The sequence below is a fragment of the Gadus macrocephalus genome, chromosome 21, assembly GCF_031168955.1.
Source record: "Gadus macrocephalus chromosome 21, ASM3116895v1".
NCBI lineage: Eukaryota > Metazoa > Chordata > Actinopteri > Gadiformes > Gadidae > Gadus > Gadus macrocephalus.
In genome coordinates this window covers 3078314-3095129 of record NC_082402.1, presented here as the reverse complement: position 1 = coordinate 3095129, position 16816 = coordinate 3078314, and the positions used below count along the sequence as shown (strand labels likewise).

The 16816-nt window shown below is 51.1% G+C and overlaps 1 protein-coding gene across 2 annotated transcripts in view; it reads left to right on the top strand.

Annotated features, from left to right (window-relative positions):
* Window positions 1-9214, top strand: part of rps6kc1 (ribosomal protein S6 kinase polypeptide 1) — a 32547-nt gene extending 23333 nt beyond the window's left edge. The window contains exons 14-17 of one of the 2 annotated variants that reach the window (XM_060041972.1): window positions 2180-2262; window positions 6267-6362; window positions 7686-7783; window positions 8834-9214. In XM_060041972.1, coding sequence (XP_059897955.1) covers window positions 2180-2262; window positions 6267-6362; window positions 7686-7783; window positions 8834-8849 — 293 coding nt within the window. In that variant the 3' untranslated portion in view covers window positions 8850-9214. Of the gene's footprint in view, window positions 1-2179; window positions 2263-6266; window positions 6363-7685; window positions 7790-8833 lie in introns of those variants that run through there. The other variant, XM_060041971.1, reaches the window with a different exon arrangement.
* The last annotated feature ends 7602 nt before the right edge of the window (window positions 9215-16816 follow it).

Sequence of the window (16816 nt, the reverse complement as noted above, 5' to 3'; positions counted from 1 at the left end):
CTTTCTCCTCTTCCTCCCTCCCCCCCTGCCTTCCTCTGACAGAGCATTAAGTGTAGCCAGCTCCGCTGAACTCCCCCTGCAGCTCCTTCGACATTAATCCATTGTGATGACAATCGACCTTGCTCTGAGATGTGTGTGTGTGTGTGTGTGTGTGTGTGTGTGTGTCCAGTGTCTCCCCTCTAGCTCATAACCACGCAGGTATCACTAGTCTATTCAATGACGATCTTCTCTCCTTAGCTGTCAAAACACGAGTCCTGGGGAGCCCTGAAGACTCGTTGCTCAGTTGGCTGTGTGTGTGTGTTTGTATGTTTCTCTGTGTGTGTGTGTGTGTGTGTGTGTGTGTGTGTGTTTGTCCGTGTCGGTGTTTGCGTCCGGGAGAGTGAGATGGAGAGAGACGCATGCGAGCGGTATCATGCCCTGTGCTAGGGCTCTCTAACCTTGGCTGCAAGAGAGCCGCGCTCTGCCCCGAAGCTCCTCCGGCCTCCAGGACCAGGGCGAGGGGGGGGGCGGGGGGGGGGGGGGTCTTTGTCTCTGTTGTTCCCCCAGCTGAGAGAGCTGGTCTCTGGGCACGTCCAGCCTCGACCCTGGGTCCCAGCCCCCTGGGTGACCAGACCCCCAGCTAGAGGGGGTGGGGGGAAGCAATGAGAGGCTGAGCAGTACAAGGGGCCATCTGGTGCCCGGTGAAGTTAACACACACACACGCACGCGCACACACGCACAGACACACACATACACACATGGTTAACTAAAGTAAATGAGTATCTCTCATGTTTTTTTTTTTTTTTTTTATATGTTACTTGCACAAAGACAAACATAAACACACACACACACACAAGCATAGAAAGAAACACGCAAACACTCTCACACACTGAAGCCGTGGTTGTACAGCCCTGAGGCTGGGCTGGCTGTCAGAGCGTCTGTGCGTCTGACTGGGGAGGGGGGGGGCCAGGGGCCAGACCCAGGACGGGCTGCTGAGGAGTGGACAGAGAGCTCGCTAAATGTTCACCTTGATAAGCTGCTGTCTCTCACAGGCACACACACACACACACACGCACGCATGCATATACGCACGCACGCTCTCTCGCATGCATGCATGCGCGCGCACACGCTCAAGCACGCATACATCCACACTCACTCGTGCACACACACAGACACACACACAACAAATACGCGCACACCGAACAAGTAAATGGTGGCTCTATGCTGTTCTCTCACACAAACAGGCACACTAACCCACACTCACACACACACACGCACACAATCGCATACACACCAACACAAGCTCACGCACTCGCACACACACACATCCACGCACACGCGCACACGGAGAACAAGTAAAAGGTGTGTGTGTGTTGGAGTGAGCATCACTTTAATCTTTAGTTGTGCTCCTGCTTCCCCCGTTCGCCACCAGGACAGCTGGTAGTAGTGCAGACAAAGGGAAGCAGGACTTTATATACCTACTCCTGCAATAGCCCCTGTTTGCAGACCAGAGTCTAAGAATATACGCGTTTATGTGTGAGACTCACTTCTAGTGGGGGGGGGGGGGTGTGTGCGTGTGTGTGTGTGTGTGTGTGTGTGTGTGTGTGTGTGTGTGTGTGTGTGTGTGTGAGGTCGGGTCATGCAGATGGTGTGAAGTTGAGGCACAGACGGTTTCCTCAATTTAACTGCTTTTTATTATGCAAATCACCCTTTTATGAGACACGTACTTGCGTGTGTGTGTGTGTGTGTGTGTGTGTGTGTGTGTGTGTGTGTGTGTGTGTGTGTGTGTGTGTGTGTGTGTGTGTGTGTGTGTGTGTGTGTGTGTGTGTGTGTGTGTGTGTGTGTGTGTGTGTGTGTGTGAGAGTGTGTGTGGCCGCGTGCGTATGCTAGTGAGCACATGTTGAATTAAGCCTTTTGGTCTAATAAATATAAAGTAGCCATAAATGTCATTCTGAGGTTTCATAGTTTCATCATAAGGAAAGCAATTGTTTTATTAATAAGCAAATTGGGAAATTACGGTATCAGATTATATACCTGCCACCCAGTCCAAGTCCATTTATTTTTTAGATTATGATTATGGCCTCTTGTTTTATCTTCACATATATGACCGCACTTGTTGATTTACGTATTAATTGGATCGCTCTCTCTCCCTCTCTCTTCCCCTCTCTCTTCCCCTCTCTCTCCCCCTCTCTGTCCATAGAGGTGGGCGGGATCAGCGAGGAGACGGCCGCGTGCGATTGGTGGAGCCTGGGAGCCATCTTGTTTGAGCTGCTCACTGGCAAGGTAAGCCGTAAAAGTCAAAGTGTCATTCTCTCCCCCCCCCCCCCCCGCCCAAAAAGTATCTCCGGTGCAAGGTGCTGTCGAGTGTCTGTAGGTGTCTTGGCTTTCAGCTCACACCCACCCTTTGTGGTGCTGCCAGGTTTTGTATCGCTGTGTGCTCCTGTGTGTGCGTGCACGGTCGCTAGAGCACTGGATTTATTTAGTTGTTTTTCAGTGTGTGTGTGAGTGAGAGAGCGAGCGAGCGAGAGAGACTTGTCTTGGCTGGCGTCTCACTCTCCGGTTCTCGCGAGTGCCAGGGGTGTCGGTGTGACTTTCTCCCCCCAGCCTGAGCTCCATCTGCCGGGCCAGGGGGGGTCAGGCCTCCGAGGGGCCCCGCCGCTGGCTCCCGGAGCCCCTCCCGGTGCAGCGGCGAGCTCTGACCTCAGACTGGCCCGGGAAGGTGGAGCGGGAGCAGGAGGAAGGTGGAGCGGGAGGAGGAGGAAGGTGGGTGAGTCGGGGCGGCTCTCCGAAGACGCGGGCGTCCCCTCTCCTCTACGGGGGGGTTGGGGGGGGGTTTGGGGGGGGTGGGGGTGGGGGGGTCTGCGTGGCCCCGGAGCTCACAGTGATGGAGGGCACCACCCGACTTTGTCGAGTCCTGCCGTAACCGGGGCCAGCACACGGTCACACACGGAAGGCAAACCCCGGCCTGCACGCACCAACGCTCACACACACGCGCACGCACACACACAACGCACCAACGCACACAAACGCACGCACGCACACTAACACAAGCTGCCGTCCGCACGCCAAAACCGCACCTTTCTCTGGTCGCTGTGTGCTAGGACGGAGGAGGAGGGGGTGGAGGAGGAGGGGTGGAGGAGGAGGGGGTGGAGGAGCAGGAGGGATGTGGATGTTGAAAGACGGATGCACTTCAGGCACGCATTCCGCTCCTTCAATATTTCATTGTCTCCTGCATTTGAATAAATTTCAACCGCTTGCCAGCGGGCGTATTTCCATATACGCCGCCAGCACTCGGTGCGGCCGGTCCCGCGCGCCGGTTAGTATGTTAGCCAGGGCGTCGCGGCGGCGTTGAATAAAACAAACACTCTGTTACCTGGAAAAAGTCTCCGCCCCCCCCCCCACCGGTCTCCTTTGATGAGGCTGTCTGGATGCAGCACACACACAGATAGAGACACACAAATAGAGACACACACACACACACACACACACACACACACAGGCGTACACACAGGCACACACACACACACACACAAAGTTCCCCTTGATCCTTACAGGATAAGATATTGCCCGGAGCGGTCTTGAATGTGGCAAGGAGCCCAGCCATATCTCCTACAGCATGTGTGTGGGATGGAGAGTGTGTGTTTGTGTGGGTGGGGGGGCTGTTTGGATAAAATACAGCATCCACCCTCAGCCCCTGTGGCTGCTAATGTGACCACACGCACACACACTCACACACCCACTGACACCGACACACACACACACACACACACATCGTCATACCCTTCGATTTCCACCCTCCTTGACCGTCTCTTGTTGTGTCAGTCGGAGCGGCAGACTGTGATGACCCAGTGTGATCCAGAGTGAGGTACTGCAGAGTGATACAGAGTGAGAATCTGCAGAGTGATACAGAGTGAGAATCTGCAGAGTGATACAGAGTGAGAATCTGCAGAGTGATACAGAGTGAGACACTGCAGAGTGACACACAGAGTGAGGTACTGTCGAGTGATCCAGAGTGAGACACTGCAGAGTGATACACAGAGTGAGACACTGCAGAGTGATCCAGAGTGAGACACTGCAGAGTGATCCAGAGTGAGACACTGCAGAGTGATACAGAGTGAGGTACTGCAGAGTGATACACAGAGTGAGGTACTGTAGAGTGATCCAGAGTGAGACACTGCAGAGTGATACACAGAGTGAGGTACTGTAGAGTGATCCAGAGTGAGACACTGCAGAGTGATACACAGAGTGAGGTACTACAGAGTGAGGTACTACAGAGTGAGACACTGCAGAGTGATACAGAGTGAGACACTGCAGAGTGATACAGAGTGAGACACTGCAGAGTGATACAGAGTGAGACACTGCAGAGTGATAGAGTGAGACACTGCAGAGTGATACAGAGTGAGACACTGCAGATTGATAGAGTGAGACACTGCAGAGTGATAGAGTGAGACACTGCAGAGTGATACAGCGTGAGGTACTGCAGTGTGAGACAATGCAGAGTGATATACTGCAGAGTGAGATACTGCAGAGTGTGATGGATGCTTTGACCGGAGCACACTTTCACTAATCCTACCGCTGGACTCAAAACACCTGACCGATGAGATTCGTCCTTCATTCGTTGCTTTTTCTGAAACCCTCATCACCTGGCCGATGTGGTAGTGGTGTAGGCGAAACGGCTGTGACTTGGGTAGAGCTCTGGCATGAGCACCCCTCCACACCCCAACCAATGTATGTATAGTTTAACGGCGGAGGGGGCGAACGTGGCTCAGGAGGTAGAGCGGGTTGTTTGGTAACCTTAAGGTTTCTAGTTCGATCCCCGGCTTCTCCTAGTAGAGTGTTGTTGTGTCTCTGAGTAAGACACCTCACCCCAGCTGCTCCTGACGAGCTGGCTGTCGCCCTGCGTGGTTGACTCCGCTGTCGGTGTGTGAATGGGTGTATGAGTGGTTTTAAGTCGCTTCGAATAAAAGCGTCTGCTAAATCAATCACGTCACACGGAAGATTTGTGTAGGATAAATCTGCACTTCTGTGCCCCATATATTTAAAATTTCATTGATAAGATGACCCCTTGAGATGAACCCATCTCGTTTTTGAAGGGGGAATTTCTGTGTTACTGCTGGGAGTCGACCTCAGGCTGCGTCTCACTGTGTTTGCACGGTGTGTTGTGGTGGTTCCTTAAAGAGACGGCTGGTCGATATACCAGCCTTATTCCTCAGTTAAAGGGGAGGTGATGTGTTAACGACGTCCTGGAATGCTTTCCCGGTGTCCATCCGTGTTCCCAGGGCCTGCCAAAACAAACGGTCCACTGTCACCACCTCACCCCGGTGACGCCATAGGGGAAGATGCACAGGAAATGACTTCACCGGCACCGCCACACTACCGCCCCCTGCTGTCAGGGAGGTGTAGTTGAGGCGGAGACGAGAAACATAAACTCATGGCGGCTGAAACTTTTAAAGCTTTTGTCCTTATAAGATGATTGACGGATGGAAGGTTTAAAATAAACAACAAAACCATTTCTTGACATGTCAAATATTGAAATGATGGGTAAAGATCTCTTGAAACTAATATTCAAGCTATTGGATCTTGCTGTGCTCTTCTCCTTATAAGACTAGGTTTAAAATAAACAATAAACCATCTTAATAAATGAACCGTAAACCCACTACTGTACAGGACCCCCCCTGCTGCATTATCCCTCCCTTTAACCCCCCCCCCCCCATTCTGCTCAGAGTTGGGGAAGCCCAGGGGCCTTTTCCAAGAAGGGCTCCATGGCCGCTGAAACCCCCCTGGCTGTTGTGGCTCCATCAGTGTTGTTTCAGGTGCCCTGTCCCTCGCGGGTCTCCTCCTGTCTGTCCGGTCCTCCGCGGCCCCCCCCCCCCCTCTCCCACCCCGACCCATGCCCCCTCCATGTCCTTCCGGCCCTGCCCTTACCCTCACCCTCCCTCCTGACCACACTCCCCCCCCTCCCTCCACCTGACCTCTCCCCCCACCGCCTGTCTATTTACACTCTCTCTCTCTCTCTCTCTCTGTCTCTGTCTCTCTCTGTCTGTCTGTCTGTCTCTCTCTCTCCCCCTCTCTCTGTCTCTCTCTCTCTCCCCCTCTCTCTGTCTCTGTCTCTGTCTCTCTCTGTCTCTCTCTCTCTCTGTCTGTCTCTCTGTCTGTCTGTCTGTCTGTCTGTCTGTCTCTCTCTCTCCCCCTCTCTCTGTCTCTGTCTCTGTCTCTCTCTCTCTCTCTCTCTCTCTGTCTCTGTCTCTGTCTCTGTCTCTGTCTCTCTCTCTGTCTCTCTCTCTCAGTCCCTGCTGCAGTGCCATCCCGCCGGGCTCAGCCGCCACACCGCTCTCAGCGTCCCGGACTCTCTGACGGAGGAGGCGGGGTCTCTCCTGGGCCAGGTGAGAACCCCCACCCTCCCTACCTCACCCCCCTTCCTGTGTTATCATTATTTCAAACCGCCCGCGGTCGTCTTGCATATCGGATCAAACAGCTCGGGGCTGCTTAGCGTGTGCCGCGCAACATAACGCCTCTTCATCACTCTTTCCGTTATTAAATCGTTTTGCAATTTGTGTGCGGGTGGCCGAGGGGGGGGGGGGGGGGATTACGAGCGGCTATATGTCCAGCGTGGTCGCCCACCCCCATCTCCCCTCCCCCCCCCCCCCCCCCCCAACGCGACCGGCGGCCACATCGGCGGCACGCTAAAGAGAGCTCTCGCCCCTTGCTAATATTTCCTAGCTAATTGCTAATCCCTAACTGGTAATCTTTTAGATGTGTATTAATAAGACTAGGCTGCACTTATCTTTGATTTTAATGCCGTTTAAATCTGCAATGAATCCAATATGCTGGGGATGGCCGGCGGGATTGGACACAGTTGACCCCCCGGTGGTGTCAGCTCCCTGGGCAGAACTTAAACTAGGCCTCTTTCCGTTGGGGGCAGACAGATCCTTTGGATTGGCTTTGGATCGCCTCATCCGCACTCAAAGCAGCCCGGCACCCCGCCTCGCTATTTGTTTTTGTCCCAAATTATGAACGCCCATTACGCACTCGGCTTAATCTGCGAGCGGGCTAATGCTATGTCTGCGCTGGCGGTATGGGCCGCGGTTGGAAACAACACCTCCCACCCTTTGGGGTGAGGATACTTCGGTGTCCGGTGAGTAAACAGAACCCTGCGTGTTTTTTGTGAGTTGTGAAGGCGCAAAGCTACACACAGCAACTCGCAATCAGGTGGCAATCTTCCGTTTGCTATTCTTTCATCCAAAACAGCGGACTTTGGACGGATACGTCAGGACTGGGTAGGGGTCAGGCATTGTGTGTATATTTGTCTGAAGGGGGGGGATGCAGGCATTGAACCCGGAACTTTCCTGGGCGGAAGCTGAACACCCTTACTCACTAACACCCCCGACAACACCCTGCCCTCCGTAAACCTTTAAATAGCGTTCAAATCGACCGATGGCGTCGTGATAGCGGGCTTGCTTGAAATGTCCCGGTTGAGTATTTGTAGCTCGCCAACGTTAACATAACACAGCAGTAGCGGCAGTAATTATTCTTATTTAATAGTACATTTGAATTCTTAACACTGTCTGCTACTTCTACTCGGACACCCTTCTTAGTGTGTGTGTGTGTGTGTGTGTGTGTGTGTGTGTGTGTGTGTGTGTGTGTGTGTGTGTGTGTGTGTGTGTGTGTGTGTGTGTGTGTGTGTGTGTGTGTGTGTGTGTGTGCAGCTCCTCCAGTTCAACCCGATGGAGCGGCTGGGCTCCGGGGGGGCCGGGGCAGACGACATCAAATCACACCCCTTCTTCGCGGGGGTGGACTGGTCTAGGTGAAGCCCCCCCCCCCCCCCCCCATGAGGGAGCGGACCCTCGTATGGCCTGTACTCGACCTGTCCCTGATGGAACACACACACACAAATACAGAATCAGACAGACAAACAGAATCACACACTCAGACAGAATCACACACACACAGAGAGAATCACACACACAGACAGAATCACACACACAGACACACACTCACACACAGACAGAATCACACACTCAGACAGAATCACACACACACACACACACACACAGAGAATCACACACACAGACAGAATCACACACACAGACACACACTCACACACAGACAGAATCACACACACAGACAGAATCGCACACAGAGACAAAATCACAGACACACACTCACACACAGACAGAATCACACACACAAACAGAATCACACACACAGACAGAATCACACACAGAGACAGAATCACACACACAGACAGAATCACACACACAGAATCACACACACAGAGACAGAATCACACACACAGACAGAATCGCACACAGAGACAGAATCACACACACAGACAGAATCACACACACAGACAGAATCACACACAGAGACAGAATCACACACACAGACAGAATCACACACAGAGACAGAATCGCACACACAGACAGAATCGCACACAGAGACAGAATCACACACACAGACAGAATCGCACACAGCGACAGAATCGCACACAGCGACAGAATCGCACACAGCGACAGAATCACACACAGCGACAGAATCACACACAGCGACAGAATCACACACAGCGACAGAATCACACACAGAGACAGAATCACACACAGAGACAGAATCACACACAGAGACAGAATCACACACACAGTGAAACACGTACACAAAGGGACACACACAGAGAAACACACACAGTGTGGTGGTGCAGGAGGTCTCTGCCCTCCTCCTTCTCAATGCTCCGCCTCTGATGACAATTTACAGACAGACTTGTTTTTGTTTCAGAGTTTCCAAACCGACGCAGTATTCTCTTCCTTAACTTCAGTTTTCTATCACTTCTGATGGTACTTTTATTACTTTTATTCGTCAGTGCAATAACTGAATAAGCGCTGGTCCTGGTGATGCACATTAACCAGTACGATGGCTCGCAGTGGCCAAACCAACTGGAACGGACACTTCCACAACAAGCCAGGACGTCGCCTGTCTTCCCGGACCTGTTTACCCTTCATAAGAACGCATCGCACCGAGCTAGGAGCCTCCATAACCACGGCAGAGCTATCGGGCGCCAATCCGCCCTTATCAGGAAGTGACATCAGACCCCCCCCCCTCCATCCTGCTCTCCGTCCATACCCGCCGTCACCACGCCACGACCCTCAGCCAACTCTGAACGGGGAGAGGGAGGCGGCGGTTGTTTACGGTTGCCGACGGCGACGAGAGGAGGGAGGGGCAGCAGGAAGTGACTATGAGTGCCACCGCCTGGTCATTGGCGTGTGTGCCCCGCGTTGCTCGTGGTTCGACGGCAAATCCTCCGCGGCCAACCGAGCGAGCGATGAGGACGAAGGGCTAGGCGCTGGGGTTCCAGTCGTCTCCCACTGGGCCGTACTGGCTGTTTACTGGGAGAGACCTCAGCCCCTACTGGTTTTTGTCGTTTGGTGATCCTTTGCCAATCCGAAAAAAGGAAAAGGCGTTTTGTGTTTAATCTCGACATGCCTCTTTGAAATGGTGTAGTCTTTTGTAGAAGTTGTAATTATTTGAATACTAGAAGAGTTATTTATACGATGTAAAGATCCCAGCGGCTTTAAGCACAGTGTTCTCACGCTGCATCCAAGGAAACGTGTGCGATATACACGATAACGTATGAATAAATGAATAACTAACGTCTTGTAAACCCACCCTTGATCTATGTTGTGATTCTTTTTTTTTTTGTGAATGAAGCCAGGTACCTCTCCCTTCCATCGTGTTCACCCGCTCTTTTCATTCCTAGATCGTCCACCACTGCCTCACAAATCACCCCCAACCCAACCGCCAAACGTTAAACATACATATATTCACTTTTATCACCGGGGGCTGCATTCCCCAATGCACTACTATACTGCACAATGTGTTTACAGAGACCTCTCGACGGGGCGAGTCCCAATTCAACTCCATGACATAGAGATGGAAGTGATCACTCTGCTTTGCGAGGGTACGCTACCTATTCAATCTATGCTGTTTGAACTGCTTTGTGGGTGAACTGAAGCTCGCCAATAAATAAATATGTGGATGATCAGCGATAAGGGGCCTGTTTCTTTATGTATGTGTGTGTGTGTGTGTGTGGGGGGGGGTTGCTGGGGCAGTGTGTGTGTTGTCTTTATGGTTTGAGGGTACATTTCATCTCTATGATCCCAAGGTCTGATGACACTCCTAAAAAGCTGCTGTCAATCCTGTTGAGTGTCTCACTGACCATGATATGGGCCAACACACAAGCACAGACGCACAAGAACGCACACACACAAGAACGCACGCACACACAGTCCCTCTTCGTCACAGATAGTTACCACCGATACAAGGGTCAAGTTAGATATCTAAATAAGTTTTTATGAATACAAACACGAAACATGTAAAGTTTCACAAGTTTACTTATTACATGGTGATAAAAAAATCCCACTTGCATGTTATCATCTCAACCTACTCTTGCATGTTATCATCTCAACCTAAAACTTTGAACTTCTTCTCTTTAGATCAGATCCCTTTCAAAACCCTCACACTTTCAGAATGCTGGTCCGGCCTTGAGAAGGTAAATATACATAATTTTCTTTATGAATCGCATTGGCCCCATATACTACAGCGCTATAAACACGATACTTCTCAGTGTGAGAGAAGAACTGCAAGTCAGCCAGCCGTTCACACCCCCAGTCCCACACTGGTTTCCTTTCACACCAGCTTCCTCAGCTTTGTCTCTCTCCATCTGTGTGTAAGATGGGAGCTGTGTGGTCCAAGGCCACAGTGAAGTCACTCATAAAGGGAACAAGTCCTTGTCCTTTTGCGACGCTAACTTCCGCGGTTTGTTTTGTCAGTAAGACTCCTTCTAGTTGTTGTCCTTCAGTGCTTCATGAGTTCCTGACCTTGCATTCTCCAAAGTAACTCCAAAGTTACTTGCCTTGGAAGCAGTTTTTTTTTAATACACAATAGACTTAGGTGTGTGTGTGTGGTTGGTTGTGTGTTTGTGTGAAGCACCAAAGGGAAGACCTCATCTGGTTGTAAGGGGGGGGGGGGGGGTTTAAGAGGACATGCCAAGGACTTCCACCAGGCAGCCCAGGCCTCCCGGTCTGAGCCCCAGAAACCTTCTTCCCTCCGGCCTGCAGGCTCAGAACGTCCCCCAGAACCAAGCTCACCCCCGGGGTCTCTCTCTCTGTCTCTGTCTCTGTCTCTGTCTCTGTCTCTCTGTGTGTGTGTGTGTGTCTCGGTTTCTGTCTCTTCTCTTTCCCCATCCCATTCTCTTACTATTTCTCTGTCACGCCTCTTTCTCTGACGGTCTCTGTCTTTCTGTCTCGCTCTCTTTCTCGTTCTTTCTTTCTCTGACACTCTTTCTTTCTCTGATGCTCTCTGTTTCTCTTTCTGTCTCTTTCTCTCACTCCATCCCCCTCTGATTTACTGTAGCATTTCCCTAAACACACAAGCAAACACACGTAGACCCCCCCACACACACAACCACACACGCACACACACAAACACGTGTCGAACACACACACGCACACACACACTCAGTAGTGTGTCCTCAACGTCATATTGCTGTTGGTCAGGATTTGTTTTCCTTTTTTTTTTGTTCTTTGATGCTTTGACTTTCCTCCATGGGGCTCAGGGGGGTTACTGTAGCCCAGGGTCACACACACACACACCACACACACACACACACACACACACACTGGGCACACCGAAACTGAAGAGCCCCCCAGCTCATAGACCCGCAGCATCTTCTGCAGCCTCACTGTCACAGCCATGATGTCATTAAGGAGAGACGCGACGCCTACACACACACACACACGCACGCTCGTGCGCGCGAAAACCCACTCACGTAAACAAACACACACAGACGTAAATAAACACACATACACCAACACACACAAAAACAAACACGTATGTTAAAAAACACAATAAGACACACACATACACACTCGAACACAGACACTTAAGCAGACACACATTCACACACGGGCGGGATATGTTGATAAGCTGTGATGATCTGACTCAGAGAGAGGGTGAGAGAAGTACTTACTCAGAGCTGGGATGTATAGTAAAGGACATATGGTACAGAATGTATGCATTAACCATCGCGATTACAGTGCGTTATGCATGTTAAGAAAAGACGACGTGTTGGCTTTAACGTTAACATACACAAAAACTACATGATACAGAAAAATACCCCACAAAATACACAAATATAGTAAAAAAATTGTGCAGATGCAAGTATTTATGAAAATATATCACAGTAATAATTTTTTCTATAGCCCTAACGTACAAAAAAATAAAACAGTTATTTACATGACGGTATATTCAAACGACCATGAGATAAGGTAAATGGCAGAATAATGAACGCTTGTGTTCTTAACAATATTATAGCGTCATCATAATCTCTCTCTCCCGTTAATGATGGGTGTGAGTTGTCGGTCGAGCAAGGTTAATGTCCCCTCGCCTGGGGCCTGACCGGGGCCTGATCACAGCCAGTGAGAGGCTCCCGTTCCCTTTCATTCCTCCTCCAAGAGAAACAGACACTCCAGACACAAGAGAGAAATCACTTACAGTAATCATTTTAAATATATATTATATATATTTAAACGAATTACCCCAGGATGGTCAAACTAGGGGTGGTGGGGGTTAAGGGTGGTGGTGGTGGTGGTGGTGGGGGGGGTCTTAAAAGGCATTTAAAAAAAACAAAGCGTTGCGTTTGCTTTCATCTTCGGGACGAGGTCAGGTCCCAGCGGTGTCACCCCCCGGTCCCCCACTGCCCCCCTCCCCTCTCGGTGGCGGTTCATTAGTCTCTGTCGTGCCCCCCCCCCCGGAAAACAGGCAGGGTCACAGGAGCAGCAAGCTAACTCTAGCGGACGGGGGGGGGGGGGGGGGGGGGGGTTTGCTGCAACCGGCCTGCAGGTCAGGAGAGCGGAGCGATGATGAAATATGTTTTGGTGTATAATGAAGAGGGGGGGGGGGGGGGGACATGGAGGGGAAAAATTGAAACAAACATGTTTGACCTCTGACCTTTGGATGAGCGGGCATGGCAAGAGTCGCAGTTGGATCTGGGTAGTGTGTGTGTGATCGTTTGGGAGATTTTGAGAGAGCGAGCTTTAGTTGAACCACATTTACATTTAGGGAATTTTATCCAAAGCGACTTACAATAAGTACATTTGTCATAAGAAGTGAAACAATATATCGCTGTCGGTACGTTAAAGATGGTCATAGAGCCAAGTGCAAGTACTGACAATCGCTAGGCTTACCCATTCCCTGTGTACAGCAATGCTAGCAGCTACTGCAGATGTTACACAATTAAGTACTATGAATAAGTGCAATGTAGATTTAGTGCGTACAATAAGTGCGTACATTGAGAGAGAGAGAGAGAGAGAGAGAGAGAGAGAGAGCGAGAGAGCGAGAGAGCGAGAGAGCGAGAGAGCGAGGAGAGAGAGAGAGAGAGAGAGAGAGAGAGAGAGAGAGAGAGAGAGAGAGAGACGGAGACCAGGAGGGAGAGGAACACGGACAGCCTAAACGCCTGGCATAACCTTGGGAGCAAAGTCATCCCACCTCAAGTCAAATTACCCAAGGTGCCTTGCTGCACAGCATAGAAAAAACAACCACATCCACCACAACAACAACAGGCTCCTCCTGCAGGTACGGTGACCGGGAGGGCTGGTGATTATCTCCTCGCTCTCAGCATTGTTCCTGTTCACCTTGCCGCCACATTACATTTAGACGTTAATAAATATATACGCCGTAGCATCCCCCCCCCCCCCTCTATGATACTCCGCCGGTGTGAAGGCGACCGGTGTCCCCCCCCACCCCCCCCCCAAAAGACGTGTCACTACGGCTCATCCCTCCCCCGCAGACCTGGGGTGTCTCCTCTCGTCGCGCGGCGGCCCTCTGTGATGTGTGTGGAAGGGCTAGCCGTTAGCGCCGGCCTCGCTAACCTAGCATTAGCTCGGCGCTCCGTCTCTCTGTCTCAACCGCTTCCTTGCGCTCGGCCGCACACACCTTCTGTGGCTCCGCCACGGCGCGCCATCCCCCCCCCCCCCCCCCCCCCCCCTATCACCCCCTTCTCTCCCTCTCCCCCTTCCAACCCTCCCTTCCCTCTCTCCCCCCTTCCCCCCTTCCCTCCCTTGTTCCTTTTTTCCGCTCTATTCTTTCTCTCGCTCTCGCTCTCTCTTTCTCTCTCTCTCTCTCTCTCTCTCTCTCTCTCGCTCTCTCTTTCTCTCTCTCTCTCTCTCTCTCTCTCTCTCTCTCTCTCTCTCTCGCGCGCTGTTATCCGGTGAATCAGGCGGGAGGCTCAGAGGGCCCTGAATAAAAGCTCCTCCACACACACACACACACACACACACACACACTCAGGCAGACACGCACGCATGCACACACACACACACACACATGGAAAAAGGAACAAACTCATGCCCTGTTGACATTTGCGGATGCTGGCTTCGATGAACGTGAGAAAGAGATAAAGAGAGAGGGAGAGGGAGAGAGAGAGAGAGACTGTCAGAGAGAGAGAGAGAGAGAGAGAGAGACTGTCAGAGAGAGAGAGAGAGAGACTGTCAGAGAGAGAGAGAGACAGAGAGAGATCTCCATCAGATCACTTTCTCCCCTCCCCATGTGGGGGGCCGCTGGGGGTTGCCGCGGGCGACCCGGGGATGTGACGCCTTTTAAGAAGACGTTCCCAGAAAGTGGGCTGGTGTGACATCACGTAATCCGTCTGTTCCTCCGAGGAGCGGTGATCACACACGCACACACACACGCACACACACGCACACACACACACACACACACACACACACCAGAGGAGCCGGAGAGGAGAGGAGGAGGAGGGCTAGAGGTGGGGTACACAGACAAATGATGGGGTGTGGACGTGTGACGGGTGGGGGGGGAACCAAGTGTGTATGTGTGTCTGTGTCTCTGTGGATATGTGATGATACCTCTATTAGTGTGTGTGTGTGTGTGTGTGTGTGTGTGTACCTGCGTGTACCTCTTTGTGTGTGTATGTGTGTACCCGTGTGTGTGTGTGTACCTCTGTGTGGTGTCAGCGGGTGACGGTGGGTGAAAGTCCTCCCTGATCAGGGACGACTGGGTCTCTCTGGTGGGACGGGGTCCGGGCCCTGGGACCCTCTACCTTATGGCATGGCCTGCAGTCACACAGATGCTCCCGCCCCCGGCGCCCCCCCCCCCCCCCCCTCCCTGGGCCCCCGCCTTGAGGAGCCCACAGATGAGACCGTTTAGAGGGGAGACGTGCCTTGTCTTAAACGAACACGCCCCTGTGTGTGTGTGTGTGTGTGTGTGTTTGTCTAAGTGTTTGTGACACGCACACCTGTGTGTGTGTCTGTGTGTGTGTGAGTGAGCCCCCCCGAGATGAGAAGGGATCGTACACATTGTACGTTCGAAGTTATGCTAATGAGGCCTCGTTATCCGCGGCAATTTCCGAAGTTTATTATAATGCGCTTTATGACCGCCCCCTCGCACAGCTGTCCGCTCTGCGCCGTGTTTGCTAAGACCCCCGTGAGGACGACAGGGGAGCCAACAGGGGGAAGGATGCCGTATAAGGACAATCAGAGAGTCCTCCCGTTGTCCTTAAGAACACCTTGTTAGGACGACAGCGAACCTTTAAGGATTAAAGACCTTATGAGGTGGCTTATAAAAGGAAGGAAGACCTTATAAGGACAACAGAGGACCCTTAAGGATTAAAGACCTTATTAGGAAAACAGGTAACCTATAAGGAGGGAGGAAGACCTTATAATGACAAGAGAGGACCCTTAAGGATTAAAGACCTTATTAGGAAAACAGGTAACCTACAAGGAGAGAGGAAGACCTTATAAGGTCAAAAGAGACCTATCAGGAGGAAGGAATACCTTGTTTGGACAACAGGTGACCTATGAGGACAAAGGAAGACCTTATAAGGTAAAAAAAAAGAGACCTATAAGGAAGAAGGAAGACGTTTTAAGGACAACAAAGGACCTATAATTTTATTAGACATATATGAGACATTATTATACATTATGATTAGCAGCAGAGGCCCTGCATAGAGAGATGATTAGGAAGACCAGAGACGGACCAATTAGGAGAAGGAAACATTGGAAGAACGGTTTAAAACCTTCTAGGGATATAACAGGATATGAAAAGACTAAGAGATACCATAAATGACGGGAAGGCGAATCTTAGATATACATTATATTGTGCATTTTCTTCTTGACTCAAATCAAAGCGGTTTATTTTCGTCCATGCTATTCTTGCAATTTTCAGTCAGCTGAATCGTAGTTTTTCTTGGTTCCTGGATTATCCCGAAGTCTGCAGTTTATGCAAGCAGATGTTTCACGATGTGTAGACTGGGGATTTTATTTAATATACGTATGCATCACGTGGGACAAATACATAACTTTAATATTTATATAGCTATAACTACCTTAAATAACTCATTGAATATATTACTGTTTCGGCACTACCTCACTCTCTCTCTCTCTCTCTCTTTCTCCCCTCTCTCTCTCTCCTCTCTCTCCCCCCCTGTCTCTTTTCCCTCTTTTTTCTCAGCCCCTGTCTCTCTCTATCTCACCCCTCTCTCTCCCCTCTCACATCTCTTTCTCTCTCCCATCTCTCTCTCTCTCTCTCTCTCTCTCTCTCTCTCTCTCTCTCTCTCTCCTCTCTCTCCTCAAACCCCCTCTCTCTTTTTCTGTTTAAGCCTAAGTGATAGCATCCTCCCTTTTTCTACCTCAACAGCTTAAGTGATTCACGAAGGTGGTTTGTGGGCGCTTGTGTGTGTGTGTGTGTGTGTGTACGTGTGTGTGTGTGTGTACGCGTTTGTGTGTGTGCCGCGCACACCCATTGTGATGTCTCACATTAGCCTGTTTTT